At 35.4% G+C, this 16720-nt stretch overlaps 1 protein-coding gene and 1 pseudogene across 1 annotated transcript in view; one reads left to right on the top strand and one right to left on the bottom strand.

Moving 5' to 3' along the window:
- The window catches only part of LOC148951940 (ATP-binding cassette sub-family C member 1-like), a 171813-nt gene that overhangs the window by 76534 nt on the left and 78559 nt on the right, over positions 1-16720 (bottom strand). The window contains exons 15-17 of the mRNA XM_089089422.1: positions 14548-14724; positions 12870-13037; positions 1476-1656 (exon numbers count right to left, since the gene is read on the bottom strand). Coding sequence (XP_088945548.1) covers positions 1476-1656; positions 12870-13037; positions 14548-14724 — 526 coding nt within the window. The remainder of the gene's footprint in view (positions 1-1475; positions 1657-12869; positions 13038-14547; positions 14725-16720) is intronic.
- LOC148951941 (uncharacterized) lies at positions 8320-8616 on the top strand (annotated as a pseudogene).

The following is a 16720-nucleotide window of genomic DNA, read 5'->3' as shown; positions in this document are numbered from 1 at the left end:
GCCAATACTATATGTAAACAATGGACAAAGTTCATAACTTGCAGCCCTTCCCCGGGAACTGCGGTGGATTAAGTCATTCTCAAAGATTTTTTATTGGATTTTCGACTATGCTGAACAAAATGCCTATCTCAAAATTTTGATTGGGCGACGTTGGGAAAAAAATTAACGCTAAAAAGGGAACTAGAACTTCTAATTTCCGTTCGAATGAGCCCTCTCACGATATTCTAGGACCACTGGGTCGATACGATCAACCCTAGGGAAAACAAAAAAAAATGAACACGTATTCGTTATCTTTCTTCTGGCAAAAAGGAGCTTGAAACATCTACAGTAGGGTTTTCTGTTACGCTGAATCTGATGGTTTGATTTTCATTAAGATTCTGTCACTTTTAGGGGGTGTTTCCCTCTTTTTTCGAAAGTAAGGCAAATGATTTCAGGCTCATGACTTTTGATGGGTAAAACTAAACTTGATGAAACTTATATATTTGAAATCAGCATAGAAATCCGGTTCTTTTGATGTATCTACTGAGCCTGGTTGTTCCTTACTTACAGTTCGTTACCACGAACTGTTTGATTTGAAAAAAAAATTTTTGCTTTCTATTTAATCTAGAAAATGAATTAAAAAACAGATCAAGATTCTTTGGGACTAGAAAAACGATCACGGTTCCTCTCGTAGGTCTAGTGACTCTATTCCTGACACAGTTGCAAACTCCAGGAAGCTCACGGCAGAGGGCTAGCTAGGGATTTCAGTGTCCAGGGCCAGTATCGGTTTTTCCACACCCCTCTACTATCACTATATAATACATGTACCCTCAGAGGGTGGGCCCAGGGAAAAACATCAATCCTTACCTCCTAACTACGGCTCTAAGCCTCACCGGTCAGATCCGTCTGTAAACTGCTTGCAAATGCAATGGTTAGGATTAAATAGCAGCTTTTTATCGGAGCATCTTTGTGAAAAATTTTGTTTTATGGCTCAAGAATCGTAGCTCTAATGTTTAAGGATAAAATTAGCACCTTATATTCTTGTATTACAGGATTCTGCTTGACGAATATAATTCTATAGATTGGAAATTATTATTTCTGAGCTTAAAGGCTAGATTAAGCTTAAATTCTTTCCGGATGGCTTAAAAAAAACTACATATTTCGATTGTTTTGTTTCATTTGCCTTGCAAAGGTAGTTTATGAATTGGCCAGGTTTAGTAGGATATCTGAGAAATTTGTGCCTCCCCCCAATAATTCGGAGAAAAAAATGTTATACTGCCTGAACCCCTTGACTCCCCGGTAGACCCTTCTTGCCTCCCCTCCCCCCCCCAATAAAAATACTAAAGCTACATCCCTGTGTTTATCTTAAATACACTTTCAACATGACTTGTTTGTAATTATTGAATTGTTATTACGAAAATTACAGCAAAAACTAAATAATGCTAATTTATTTTGTGGTCAAACATAAATTGTGTGTGAAAGACATGTTTATTTACCTGGAATATTTTCATCTTGTTCTTCTTGCGTTAGATGTTCCACTAAGAACTCAGCAAAGTCTCCTTTTTTGGCCAATAGTTCCTTAAAAGATCCCATTTCGGATATTTGTCCATCTTTTAGCACAATAATTTTATCCGTTTGTGGTAGATATGTTATCCCATGAGTGACAAGAATTCGTGTCTAACATAGAAAAATATTCAAAATCACAATTTTGTTAAAAAACATTAATGTATTCTAAGAGCCCAAAGACAATAATGTATTACAAAATTTTTGAACAAAAAAGAACATTATTATAGAATTTAAATACGTGGATAATTTATTAAAAACTTACATGCAGTTAAGGTTACTAAGAAGAAAGGGATCTTTACTATTCAATAGTGGTGTGTGCTCTCTCTGGAGGCTCTAAGATTTTACTAATGAAACAGAACAAGAAGCAATGCATTCTGAAGAAGCAATACATTTCTTGGCCGATAGTATTTTAGCATAATTTTCAAAGAATCAAATAATTTCTAAAAAGATTTTGTAGGAGCATTCAACCAGGTTCAAATAGTCATACCAAAGATTTTGTTTATAAGCGTAAAAACAGAAATACGTTATTTGTTTTTATTCTGTCGATTCAAATCTGTTTCTGTTATTCTGGTGCAATGCTTACCTATAATACTGAAATATTTAGGCATCATATTTATCTCTACAAATTCTATACCCCAGACCTCTGTAGTAAGCCTATTTTTCAAACAGTTCGTAGTAACAAACTGTAAGTAAGGAGTGCCCCAGCTCAATACTAACCGAAACTCTAAAAAACAGAACTTTGATACCAACAGATATATCAAAACAATCGGTTTATCATGCTGGTTTCAAATATATAAGTTTAATTAAGTTCAGGCTTACCCAATAAAGGATACGAGCCTGAGTAAATTTGACTGATTTTCGAAAAAATTGGGGAACGCCCCTTAAAAGTCACAGAATCTTAATGAAAATCATACCATCAGATTCAGCGTATCAGAAAACCCTACTGTAGAGGTGTCAAGCTTCTATCTGCAAAAATGTGGAATTTGTATTTTTTTGCAGAAGAAAGATCCCGGATGCGTGTTTTTTTGTTTTGTTCTTGTTTGATTTTTTTTCCCAGGGGTGATTTTATCGACCCAGTGGTCCTAAAATTTCGCGAGGGGGTTCATTCGAATGGTAATTAAAAGTTCCAATCCCCTTTTTAAGTGACCTAAAAGATTGGAGGGCAACTAAGCCCCCATCCCCAACTCTTTTTTTCCCCAAATAGTCCGATCAAAATTTTCAAATAACCATTTTCTTCATCATAATTTAAAGGCCCAAAAACTATGCATTTGGATGCAACATGACCCCCCACAGCCCAAGGGGAAAGGCCTTTAAGTTATAAAATTTCCCCATTGTTTACTCATTTGCTATTGGGAAGTAGGTATACATTTTTGTATTGGGAGGGGACAATTTTTTTGCTTTTTTTTCACAAGGGAATTTTCCATGGGGAGGGTAAGTTTCCACGAGGTGAACTTGTCAGGGGAAATTATACACTGGGGGCATTTGCCAGAATTCCTAAACAAAATTATTTCATATGTCTTGCTTTCTCTTTCCAGTCTTAATTTTACGCTTGGAGTTATTAAGGGTAATTGTCAGGGGTAAAATTTCACTGGGATTGAACTGTCTACAGAAAATTTCTGTGTTGAGGGGGATTTCTCCATGGAGGTGGGGCCGGATTTCCTGGCATTATCTAAAAAACGATCAGAAATTAAATAAAAAAGCAATTTTTTCAACTGAAAGTAAGGAGCAACATTAAAACTTAAAACGAACCGAAATTATTACGTATATGAAGGGGATTGCCCCCTATTCAACACCTCGCTCTTTACGCTAAAGTTTGAATTCTGTTCCAATTCTTTAAAAAAGAATCCTGAAACGCAAGGGTCGTTTATTTAGAACAATAAGAAGCTTTTCAAAAAGTACTAAAAAACTTTAGCATAAAGAGCGAGGTGTCGAGGAGGGATCAATCCCCTTCATATACGTCATAATTTCTGTTTGTTTTAATTTTTAATGTTAACTCTTATTTTCAGTTGAATTTTTTTTTTCATTTGAACAAAAACAAGAGACAAACGAATAATAACTGCATACTTAAAAATATGCTTAAATTCTAACTAAGTCCTAAAACATTTTATAATGTTTGGAACGATCCAAAAAAACATATCAAATATTAACAAACTTTTTTTGGGGGGGGGGGAAATCTCTTACTCCTCCCTGATCAAGAATTCAAAAGTTTAGATATTTACAGGAAACTTAAATGAATCCTATACTCATGCTCTAAATTTCATCATACTTCCTTACACATACCGACACTCGCCAAATCAAACACAGGAATCAATTTCTCGTTTAAAAACTAACGAGCATATACTCACTCCAAAATCAATCACTCAATTCATCTGTAGAATATTTGTTGAAAAAAATACATCACAAAGAAGCACAGAAAATTGGCCAGAACACGTGTAAGGGGAAAGATGGAAGGGCTGAAAAAGTAGAAATATCATCCAAGCTTAATTTCAAATAGTAGTCTAGGCATGCAGATAAAAGCTTTGGTTATTTTCATTTCTAAATTAAACCTTCCCAATCAATAAATGAGCTCCGGTTTTATGATTATAGATTTTCGAGAACTATCTATTTTCTAATGAAAGTAATTAGTGAAAGTAAAAATTAAAACGAGCTGGGAATACTATAAAGATTGGGGGGTATCAAATTTCTCATTCTACCCACTCAGTTTACCATAATTAAATTTATCATCCCATTAGTCTGTGAAAGAGTGCGCTCATGTAGGTTTTTATACTTTACGCAGAAAATGTTCAGTTCAAATATTTAAAAAACAATACTTGAATAAAGCACAAAACTACTAACAGTAATTTCTGCTCTTTTTAAGTTCTATCTTCGCTCTTTACTTCTGTTTGATCGTTTGTGAAATGTTTTTTTTCTTTTTTTTTAATACCCACATAAATGGATGAATTCTAAAGTGAATCAACTCATTCACGTAACACCGTCAAAATATTGTCTCAATTCTTCATTTCTTTTGACATTTTATTGTTTAATAATGTATCATTATTTGTTATATCTTCATTTTAAATTTCGCTTTATAGTATTTTGGTTCTATTCGGCTATTAATGTTTTGCTTTATTGGCTAATTTGGTCAAAAAGGGGTCTTATTATAGTAGTGTGGTGAGGCTAACCAAATAGAAAGCACAAATTGATTTTAATAAAACCAAATAAAAGGCGGAAACCTTCAAATTGCATAGCTTGAAAAAGTTTTGAAATTAACATTTTTACTGAGATAAAGAATTTCGAAATAGCCAAATTGCAAAGAGCTTACGAATGTGCTGTGGAGATACGAAATTTTGTAATACCCACTTCCCTGTTAGAAATAGGATATGTGGTTAGGGCATATAGTATATATATGCCCTGTTTTTGTGATAGCGTCACCATAATCTTTGAACTTTTCATAAACACTGGATTTGGATTGTTTTGGTATTGCAAGTGTTGCAGGGCTTAATTATTATTTTATGTACTGGTTAATAATTGTCACCACAAACTTTTGAGTCAAATCCTGTACCGTTTGTTGGCTTACATTCAAATAAAAATAATCAACATTTAACCTATCTTCTCTTCAAACTCAGCAGGACCCGTCTCTTGCTAATTAGTTTAGGTTGCCTCGCTACTAAGACGCTACCCATAGTTACTAACTCCAAAGCCTTTGGTGACAATGGAGGTCACAAGTCTCACCCATAAATACCTCACTTTACGCCATCTGGTGGGGAAACAACATTACCACCACCTTTTTTACTTAAAAAAGAACTTTGTCCCAATTAAGTCTTCTAGTAATATTCGAGGATCACTGGTCAAACAGTTCGTGGTAACGAACTGTAAGTAAGGAGCGACCCGGCTCAATGGTAACCGAAACTCTAAAAAACGGGATTTTGATACCAATAGATACATCAAAAGAATAATATTTTAATTCTGATTTCAAACATATGAGTTTCATTATGACTAGTCTAATCCCTCAAAAGTTACGTGCCTGAGAAAATTTGGCTGATTTTCGAAAAAAGGGGGAAAGACCCCCTAAAAGTTATAGACACCATCATATTCAGACACCATCATATATATACACCATCATATTCAGCGTATCAGAGAGACCTACTGTAGAGGTTTCAAGCTCCTATCTACAAAAATGTGGAATTTTCGATTTTTTGCCAGAACAAAGATCACGGATGCGTGTTTATTTGTTTGTTTGTTTGTTTGTTTGTTTTTTTTTTTTCCCAGGGGTGATCGTATTGACCCAATGCTCCTAGAATATTGCGGGAGGGCCCAGTCGAATAGAAATGAAAAGTTCTTGTGCTCTTTTTAAGTGACCCAAAAAAATGTAGGGCAGCTAGGCCCTCTCCACGCTTCTTTTTTCCTAAAATTATCTAATCAAAATTTTGAGATAGCCATTTTGTTCAGCATGGTTGAAAATATGATAAAAATGTCCTTTAGGATGACTTGATCCCCCAAAGTCCCCAGGGGGAGGGCTGAAAGTTATGAACTTTACTCAATGTTAACATATAGTATTGGTTATTGGGAAGTATACAGACTTTTTCAGAGGAGATTTTTTCAGGTAGGTGGGGAAGGAGAGGGTCGGGGGCTATATGGAAGGGTCTTTCCATGAAGGAAGTTTTCATGGGGGAAGGGACATTGCTATGAAGGGGGCGCCGGATTTCCCAGCATTATTAAAGAAAAAGATCAGGAATTAAATAAAAAAAAGCAAGTTTTTCAACTGATCAACTGATCGTGATTAAGAGGTCATTTTTAAAGAACTGGAAAAAAATTCGAACTATAGTTTAAAGAGCAGGGTATTGACTAGGGGGCGAACCCCCTAATATACGTGTTAAAAATTTATGAATATAGAAGTTCTATACGAAAGTTAATTCTAAGTTACGTATATTTATTACTAATAAAAACGTTCGTAAATAAAATTAAACAAGTTTCGAGAAAGCCATTTAACCAAATATAATATGCAAATTTTGTTTTAATTATTCATGTACGGTGAGCCAATATCAAAACCTGCATTAATTCAAAAACGTTCAAAAATTAAATAAAAAAAACAAGTTTTTTAAACTGAAAGTAAGGAGCGAAATTAAAACTTAAAATGAACATAAATTCTTCGGTATATGAAAGGGTCTGTCCCCTCATCAACGCCTCGCTCTTTACGATAAATTTTTTTATTTTTTTAAAAAATAAAGTCGTGAGACAGAGTAAAACTTTAGCGTAAAAAGTGAGGCGTTGAGGAGGGGACAGCCCCTTTCATATACGGAATAATTTCTGTTCGTTTTAAGTTTTAATGTCGCTCCTTACTTTCAGTTTAAAAAACTTGTTTTTTTTATTTAATTTAACATAATAAACCACAGGAAAAAACGACATTCATAACGTGCTCATCTCAAGAACAATGAAGAACTCCAAATTTTTTTCGAAAGTGATCTGAAAATCTCATTAATAAGTATTGGGAAATTTTGAATTACATAATTTAATTTTCAGCCACATTGCCTTAGTTTTTATGGAAACTCTTTTCAAAACAATGTAAGTTTCCTTATGGCTATAGATTTTAGTGAGAAGCTTCAAACTTGACTAATTTCATTTCAGCATTAGTTATATATTTATCAAATGTATATATCTTAATAAGGCAAAACCAGCAATTTGGTCACACAATTAGGATTTTGATCAATAAGCAGTGCAAGACATAATATCCAAATGTGATGGATTGATTTTTACATCTCACACTTCCATTCTCAACTAAGCTGCGTTATTCCAAGGTTGGGTTAATTTTGTTATCCACCGGATTCAGATCCAAACTCCCGGTATTTGATCAAATTGCTGATTTTGTCATTTCATTGTGAGCCATGTATTATTTCAAGGTTTGGTATGCATTTTGATTTTCGCTCTGAGTCAATGGAGTCAACTTTTTCACTCTGAGCCAGAGTCAATGGATGGCTTGGATAAGATAAAGCTCCTTTTGAAACCATCCTTAATGGATATGCAGTTGTTTGTTAGGAATTTTCTTTTTGATTTTTCCTTTTGAACATAGTTGAAGGAAATAATGCCCTTGCGTGTTTATTTTCTCGTCTTAATAAATGATGTGACAAGGAGTGAAAGCTCACCAAAAGCTATTTTGACCTAAAAAAATTCAGAGCCGAGCCGAATAGGACTCATACAAAGGAATAATAGATGTTCACGGAAAATAGAGCATAGAAGTACTCCTAGCTCTATATCACAAGAAGTCCAATGAAGGCAGATACTTCAAAGAACAGCTTTGACCCTACCTTTCGGGTGAGGTAAAAAGTTACCCCACGTACTCTTGTTTTTGAGATTTCGCAATAATCCCTTGGGTTACGCCAAGGTGATTCAGTGTAATCTTCAAATACCCTACGGATAATCTTTGGTGAGTCAGTCGACCTACTGCGTCCATCCAGAAACGAGGTTAGAGGGTCTGGGGCAGTTTTTTACCCCATTCGACCACTTATGTAACAAAAACTGAAAACTGCCAGGGTCAAATATTTTGAAAAACGGCTGTTAGAGAGCCTGAATGGCTAACATTCGATAAGGAGACTATAGTTGGACTACTTCATCATTTATCTATACCAATGCTGAAGGTCTTGCAACCTTTTTAGTAGTAAATTTGGCGTCTTTGCTGTTCTAAAAGTATTTCTTGCCAAGAAGTTGAATTTTTATACCCTCCGTCGCCTCTGCCCTTCATTCCTTACTTTCTAGGAAGTCAAGATGAGTAGCCACAAGAAACTAACTGAGGAAGAAGTCATGGAGCTTCTTGAAAGAGAAGAAGATCTACCAGATGTAAAATATGAAGATGAAGGTCACGACGGGGATCCTGATTTTCAGTTTGAAGAGGACGTCAAAGAAGATGTCATAGAAGGCGAAACTGGTGAAGAGGAAGACGTAGAAGTCCATCAAAGAAGTTTTTATATGTACAGGAACCCCAGACCTCAAATATGTTAGACGAATATGACGTTCCCCTTGCAAGGCGGTGGAAGAAGCCCATGGGTGTGTTTATCGATAGAGACGGTTAGAACAAATGGTCTAAGCAGCCACCGCTAGTTTCACGTAATCGCTCTTCCTATATAGTATCACAACTACCTGGCATTCAACCGCAATCCAGGCTAGGACGGAAGCTGTACCCGGAAGCAGCCTGGAACAACCCATTCACTACGGAAATGGTCGAGGAAGTTGTGAAGCATACGAACTGAAAAGATTGAGCTTTGTCGAGCCAAATACAAGCTCAGTCAACTGGAAAAGAGTCCTTTTACAAAGTATACAGACTACATCGAAATGAGAGCCTTCATCGGTCTGCCACACCTAGCCGGAGTGTTCAAATCCTGAAGAGAAGATGCTAAAAGTCCATTTGCAGCTGACGGAACCGGCCGAGATATATTTAGAGCAACCATGACTTCAAAATGCTTCTGTTCATTGAGGGTTGCTTGCGCTTTGATGATTTTCAGAATCGACTGCATCGTGATCGTTTAGCTCCTATCAGAGATCTGTTTAGTGCTTTGATCACAGAATGCAGCAAGAATTTCACCCCGTCTGAGTATTTGAAAATTGACGAAATGCTCGTTCCCTTCAGGGGTCGATGTGTGTTCAGATTCTACATCCCTTCGAAGCCAATACAGACTGAAAATACAGTGTACAACTGGTGCCCGCACCTATTACTTATCCATTGCCTTCATATATTGAGAAAACCACCGAGATTGTAGGCACACAGTCGATGTTCAGTCCTACCCACACCACTGCGACTCTGGCTGCACCAGTCTTGAACACAAACAGAAACGTAACCGTGGACAACTGGTACTCCTCGATTGAGATGGTTAACGAGCTGAACAGACAGAACACTACCTAAATTGGAACTCTCAGGAAGAACAAGCGCAAGCTCCCGGTAGTGTTTCTTCTGCAAAGGGATCATACGCCTGGTTTCTCAATCTTCGGCTTTGCTCAGAAGAAGACTAATGTATCGTATGTACCTAAGAAGAGCAAAGCAGTAGCTTGGATCTCTTCAATGCACAACACAAACACCATAAATGGAAACTCAAGCAAGCCGGAGATAGTCGAGTTTGACAACACAAATAAATCTAGCGTTGACAGTTTAAATAAAATGTGCCAACTACACTAACAGAATATTGCAAGCGCTGGTCGCTTGCAATATTCTTCGCAATGCTTGATATTCCAGGCATCACACAGGAGTGCGTTTCCACACAACAAGAAGCCAAGAAAAGGTCATCCAGCGGCAAAAAATCATCACACAGTTGGAACTATTCCTTATGAAGCCTCATTTGATGGTTAGAGCATCCATCAACTCCGTTCCTTGAGAACTTGAAAGTTAGTGTCCAATATTGTTGGAATCGAGTCTACAGGTAGTTCAACGCTGAAATTTCCCACTCTGGCCGCAAAAATCAGCGCTGCAGTCTTTGTCCTCGTTCAACTGACCGAAAGACAACTAGGATCTCCATCATCTGCAAAAAGGGGTGCTTTAAGGAATGCCTTAACGAAGTTTGCCCAGAAGTATCTAGATGATTTATGTTTATGTTCAAATTATTGTATTTGATTGCATTTGCTTAAAGCTAAATTATAAGTTCCTATCTGAAATAGTTTTTATTTACAAGCATTTTAGTTATGGGGTAAATATTTACCCCACCCAACCAGTTACGCAACAAAAAGCACCCGACCGGTTAAGGGTTAATGCAATGTCCATGCAAGAAAATAATTGCGCTACATGGAAAGAATAATTTATGGCAGTTGGAAAATCAAAGAAAGATTAGCTGATAAAACAGTTCCACAGCAGAAAAGTTTTCAACTGCCTTAGATGCTGCACTCTTAAGGATGAAATGAAAATGATAGCAATGACCCCAACACCAGTTGATGAGCAACTACTGTTTTGAGTTTGTGTACCGTGAGTAATATGTGATATATTTAAAATACAAAAAAATAAAATTCTTTCCTTCTAAAGATAATTCCGACATAAATTAAACTTCCCCTAATTAAGTTTAAATCCCGCTTCAGAAAGAAAAGTTCTTAATCAGCAAAAGTAAAACTGCATTTTAGTCTCAGCCAAATCAACGCTAATCGGGACGCGGTTTTGAATTTCGCGAAGATGTTTGGCAATAAAAAAAAAATCACTAGATACAAAGTTCACAGGAATTTTAAGTTATAAGAGCAATATGAATGTTTAATCATCAAAAATATTTAAAACAAATAATTGGATGGACAGTTAGCATAATGAAGTGAGTTTGTAAACATAATTACAAGGTAGCGGGCCCTTCACAAGAGTTGGGCCAATCGTGAAATAGCACTTAGGGCGCAGAATCAGGACTAGTTTGATATAGTGAAGAAAAGTGTTTTTCGAAGCATTCGTTTGTCAGAACTATTATTGGGCCTTCGTTTGTCAGAACTATTATTGGGCATTCGTTTGTCAGAACTATTATTGGACATTCATTTGTCAAATTTTTTATTATGCAGTCATATTAGAGATTTGGTGATTATTATCTCTGCCTCTATTGTCGTCAGTTGAAGTGAAGCACTGTTGTACACCTAAATGTAAGTTCAATAAAACTATTACTTTTCTATTTCCGTTCGTTCTTATTATATGCCTGTATCTCATCTTACAGTAGATAACTAGTTTAATTGTACTCCATTGGTAACGCTCCCAGGAATCTGATTTCTACATAACATTAGAGGTAATTGACAAGGAGATAACTCGAGGAAGCGAGGTTACACTCCTGGATTGATAGTTGGAGAATTTCTAACCTACTATAGTTACGCATTGTATTTTCTCGCGTTCAGTGAGTGGCGCGGTCACCCATTTATCTATTCCCCCCATTGCAGTTGGTGACGCCCTCAACGGCACGATTAAGCTATAACGGCTCAGACGATGCGATCGTAAGATTCCCCGGCGGAACCTTTTGATTTTCTCATTATTTTTTTAGCTTACTTAGTTTATCACTTAGCTTAACAAAAATTCATCTGGCAGAACAGAAAAATTCACCGGGCATATTAGTAAAGCCTTGAATATAAGAGTGAGCATATTTTTAAATTCCAAGAAGATTCTACTTTAGGTAAGCATGAGTAAAAAAAAAGACAAAGAATACGCCAATGGACATTACATTCCCTACGGGCAGAGCAAGTCCCTGCTTCTTAGTCTTTCAGCCAGGAAGTGCAATCAGGCCAGAAATCCTGTGATTTCACACACCCTTCCTGTTTTATTTTCCCAGATTTCTCCAGGAACCAATTTGCAGCTGAATTAACTCTAGATATGCTCACAGAGACACAGGACTGACCCTCGTTCCAAATCATATAATCGGCGACACGAAGACATGAACACTACATTTGGCGTCAACCACTCAGCTAGAACTAGGCATGAGTAGAGTCTCCTTAATTTTGGTTTTAATACGATTTGTCGTTGCGTTGGCAAATAATGTGAAGTGTTCGGTGTGGTATTTTCTGTATCCTTAATATTTATGAGAGGAAGAACGATTAAGGAAGATCTTGATAAAATGTGTACTTTATCAAGACTAAACAGTACAGCCGACCATATATTCTTGTATTGGAACCTTTTTTTAAAGGCTTATATGGCAGATTCCTTTGGAAGGTTTTGATTTGTAGGATTACATTGCGTAGATGCCACGTCCTTCAGCAAGAAGTTTAATATGGCACAATAAGGCTGATCCAGTTAAAAAAAATATTGAGGACTACTATTATTTGTAGAATTGGTCACTTGCAAGCTTCTTTGATTCCAAGTGCTGATAAAATACTGTATTGTTGGAGGTTTAATACTGGAGAAAATACTGGAAATCCTATTTGAGTCTATATTCGTGGGATTGTCACCCAGTTTGAGAAGAAAGAGAACATTTGCGGTCTTCAACGTTTCAGGTGTGAATCCAGAGAAACATTTTAGTCATAAAAAGTTTTATAAGATCCAAGACACAGATTCTTCATTTCGTGATGCCTTTCGATCCAAAAATGAAAAGCAAAATATCACACAAGAAATTGCATTATTTTTACCATATGTTTTAAAATCACAAAGGACTATTTAATAAATGGACACAACCATAACGTAGCACAAACAAAAACTTAAAAATAGATCGATATTGAAATTCAAAATACAGTCATATTTGTTGCTCAATTTTTTCTTGTTTTATTTCAAGTTCCTCAGACGTTCTTCTATTCCCATTTACTAAACTTAAATCGTGCTCAATTTGATGTTAGTTTTAATTGGCTTTTCATGCGACCACGGCATTTGTTATATTCTACATGATTCATAAAACAAAATCGTCAACATTATAAGAAACAAGTCTACTTACTTTATTTCTAAGAATTCCATTTGGTCCAATTACATTCTCAAAAATATGCTTTCCAACATGACTGTCCACAGCTGACAGGGGATCATCTAGCAAGTATAAGTCTTTGTCACTGTAAACAGCTCTTGCAAGACTAACCCGTTGTTTCTGTCCTCCACTCAGGTTAATTCCCTAAAAAATGGTAGCATGGTTCCTATCATGTCGAATGAATACTCTAAAGGTGATAGCACGATTAATGGTGTCGACATCATTATTTATTCAGTCCTCTCTTGCCTACCTATATTTATGCTCTGAATTCGCAGAAATGTTGCCCGATTGAGTGTATTTTTGAGGTAACTGCTAAAAAATCATCAAATCAGTGCATTTGTCAAAGCAAAATAGGAAAATGTTGCAAATTACACCATTATTGTTAGTTGTTGTTTTTTTTTTGGGGGGGGGGATATACTTTGGATCAATATTATCCAGATGTCTCGCATAGTCTCTTGCCTGCAGGCATGGATAATAAGGTTCTGTGAAAGATATTATTGGTATTTCTGCTGATTCAAAAACAAAACATAAAAACTAGGATTTCACATGAAAAGTAATTTCTCTCAGAAAATGCGTATACTTTTACAGCAAAGATTTAACTAAATTAAAAATTTTAAGTAAGTAGTAAACGAGTAGATGTGGCATTAACACTGCCATGAAGTATGTTGTTGCAGCTGAGTTCAAGACTGTACTATAAACTAAGAATATATTCTTCTCAAAACCCCTTATGAAATAAAACTGTTTATTGTTTTTCTTGCAGGTGTCAGTATTTAGATTCCATTAAAATACAAAGCTATCCAATTAACTAAAAACTTTAAATCAAAATTGCAAAAGACTGGAATCGCCGATTATAAAAGAGGAGGCAGGATGCAGCATCTTCAATTCTACCGTATTAGAGGGCAATAAGGTTTGCGATGCAGTTAAACTTCTGAATGTTGTTATATGTCATACCTGGTTATAGTTATTTAAATATAAAGCTGATGAGTTCTTATAAAAAATTTGCCTTTTAAATATCCTGAGGTTTTTTTTCTTTGCAAATTCTCAGATTTTACGGCAATTCATGGTATATGTTTAACAAACAACGGATTAAAAGCGACTATGCAAATAACTTGAAGGTGAGTACTCCATGTACGAAATTGATTTTTTAATCAGAATTAATTTAATCATTCCAAAAGAATATTGATCATAAAGTTAAAGTAAGAAGATTTTAAAGCAATTCAAGCTCAAAACCCCAAACAATATATTCATTTTTCTCAGAAAAATGTACACCAGAATGTACACCAGAAAATATAAAATTTATTTAAGATATGTCATACATTCATTTCCAATGCACACATCAAATTAATGACATTAACAACGTTTTTCGACTACTTCAAATGAAAAGGAAGAGTTGACAAGTTTAACAGTTTAGGCTAATATTCTGCTGGTGGGTAGGTTATCTTATTCTCATACCACCAACACTGTTTTTATGGCCTTTAGACCTTGTGACTTGTACCTTTTACCTTGTACCTTTTGTACCTTGTGACTGATATAAACCTTCTACTGGGTGCCCAACTCTAATAGCTTGTTGTCATACCTAAATTAAGGCTACGTATATTAATATAGAAGGTTTTATGCTCTTTAATAGAAGCAATAGAGGGACGGACAAGTTTACCTTTTCTCCAATTTCAGTTTGATCTCCTCCTGGGAGCATTTCTAGATCTTGTTTTAGTGCACAGGCTTCAACCACTGCTTTATAGCGACTGTTTGATTCCGATAGTCCAAAAAAGATGTTGTCTCTTAATGTAGCATTTTGAATCCAAGCTTGTTGGGGCACGTAGGCAACAGTTCCCTTAAAAGAAATATTACATTGTAAAATTCCTCAAAATAAGGATTTTAAAGTAATAAGGAGCTTTTTTAAGTAAATGTGTTTGAAATTGACAATTGTAATCTATGTAATAGCTTAGAATTATTAACGCGTGACTTAATCCCATATTTATTAAAATGACTAATAAAGAACATTGGGACTCTTTATGGGAATTTGGTTTCTAATTTTTGTAATTAATTAAATGACAGAATTTAAGCAAGGAGATGTTATCAACAATTAACTCAGTTACTAATAGAAATGTTTTTACTTTTACAACTTTAATAAATCAAATAATATTAACATTTTAATTACTAAACTTCAGTATATGTATATTAAACTAACAATGCACATTCATTTGTGTTTTTTCAGTAAAGTGCAAGGCCAATTTTGTTCTGGCCTTGGAAAGGCAAAGGGGTTTTGCGCCCAACTTATGTTAATTTCTGCTCGTTTTGAGTTTGACTCGGTTAATTATTGTAATTTCTGTTCGTTTTGGGTTTCATCTATTTATCGATGCTGTTTTGTGGTAGTTTCATGCTTGGTAGATTATTTGATTTTGTTTTTGCTCATTTTTTGTTTAATGAAGTTCTTTACTTTTCTTTGAAAAATTTATTTTGTGGAAAACGTTTTTTTTAATTAATTTCTGTTCGTTTTATATTGACATAGTCTTTTCAAGGAAAAAGAAAATAATACTTTAAATGTTTTCGTTTTTTTAGAATTTATAGTTTGGCCTGCAATTTGTATGCCGGAGAAAATTTTCAGCAATTTTTAACAGCATACACCCTTTTAAAAATTTGGACACAAATAGTACTGTTTAATTTAGTTTCATAACTTCTCTAGTTGACCTGTAACGGAAAACTTGATACCATTCGCAGAGAAATGTTTACTTTCTTTGATAGCTTGGATACACTTACGCTATTTGGATTTGGTTAAATTTTAAAAGCAGAAGTAGCCCCGAATGTTTGAACATAATACCCTCAGTCGTTCTTGGGTTACTGCTGAAATTCCTTATTGGGAATTAGCATTATCACGGTGCATTTTAGTATAATCTTTAAGTCTACATCTGGTTTTTAAACATATACTACTTGGATTTGAGGAACACTAAAATCTATTCTATAAATCATATACAACAACTTTCTGTATAAACCTTATATGCCACCAGGGCATAAATTTCAACCCTTGCAATGAGGGCTCTGAGGGGGGTTATCATCATAAAAGACCTAATTTCCAAAACTTTCAACTACATTGAACAAAATGGATATATAAAAATTTTGATTGGATGTGTTTGGGAAAATGGTGGACATGAGAGGGGTGTTAGTCGCTATCCAATCAATTTCAACTATTAAAAAAGGCAAGGGCCCTTTCAATTTTCAATTGAATGAGCCCTTTTGAAGTTTCTACGACAACTCTTTCAATAAAAACCTTATATGCCCCCAGGGCATAAATTACAACCCCTGCCCTAAGGGCAGTGGGGGGAGGGGTTGTCATCCTTAAAAACCTAATTACCAAAACTTTTAATTACGTTGAATAAAATGGTTATCTAAAAATTTTGATTGGATGTGTTTTGAGAAAAGGTGGGCGAGAAAGGGGGGCTAATTGCACTCAAATCCCTTTTGACTATTAAAAAGGGTACTACTCCTTTGAATTTCAAATCGAATGAGCCCTTTTTCAAGTTTCTACGACAAAGATTTCAATAAAAACCTTATATGCCCCCAGGGCATAACTTATAACCATTGCCCTGAGGGTTGTGGGTGAGTGTCCTCCTTAAGAATATGTTTTCTATCTGGAAATCAACTACCCTGAACAAAATGGCAATCTCAAAATTTTTATTGGATGTTTTTGGGGGAATGCTTGGTGGGGGGGGGCTAGTTTCCCTCCAATCACTTTCGACTATTAAAAAGGGCACTAGCCTTTTGGATTTCCAATTGATTGAGCTTTTTTTAAAGTTTCTATGACGACGACTTCTTTAAAAAGCATATATAAC

This window comes from Artemia sp. Qi Xiang Cuo, chromosome 5, assembly GCF_049724085.1.
Source record: "Artemia sp. Qi Xiang Cuo chromosome 5, ASM4972408v1, whole genome shotgun sequence".
In the NCBI taxonomy this organism is placed as follows: Eukaryota; Metazoa; Arthropoda; class Branchiopoda; order Anostraca; family Artemiidae; genus Artemia; species Artemia sp. Qi Xiang Cuo.
Note: the sequence above shows the minus strand (reverse complement) of the source record. Positions and strands in the feature narration are given on the sequence as shown.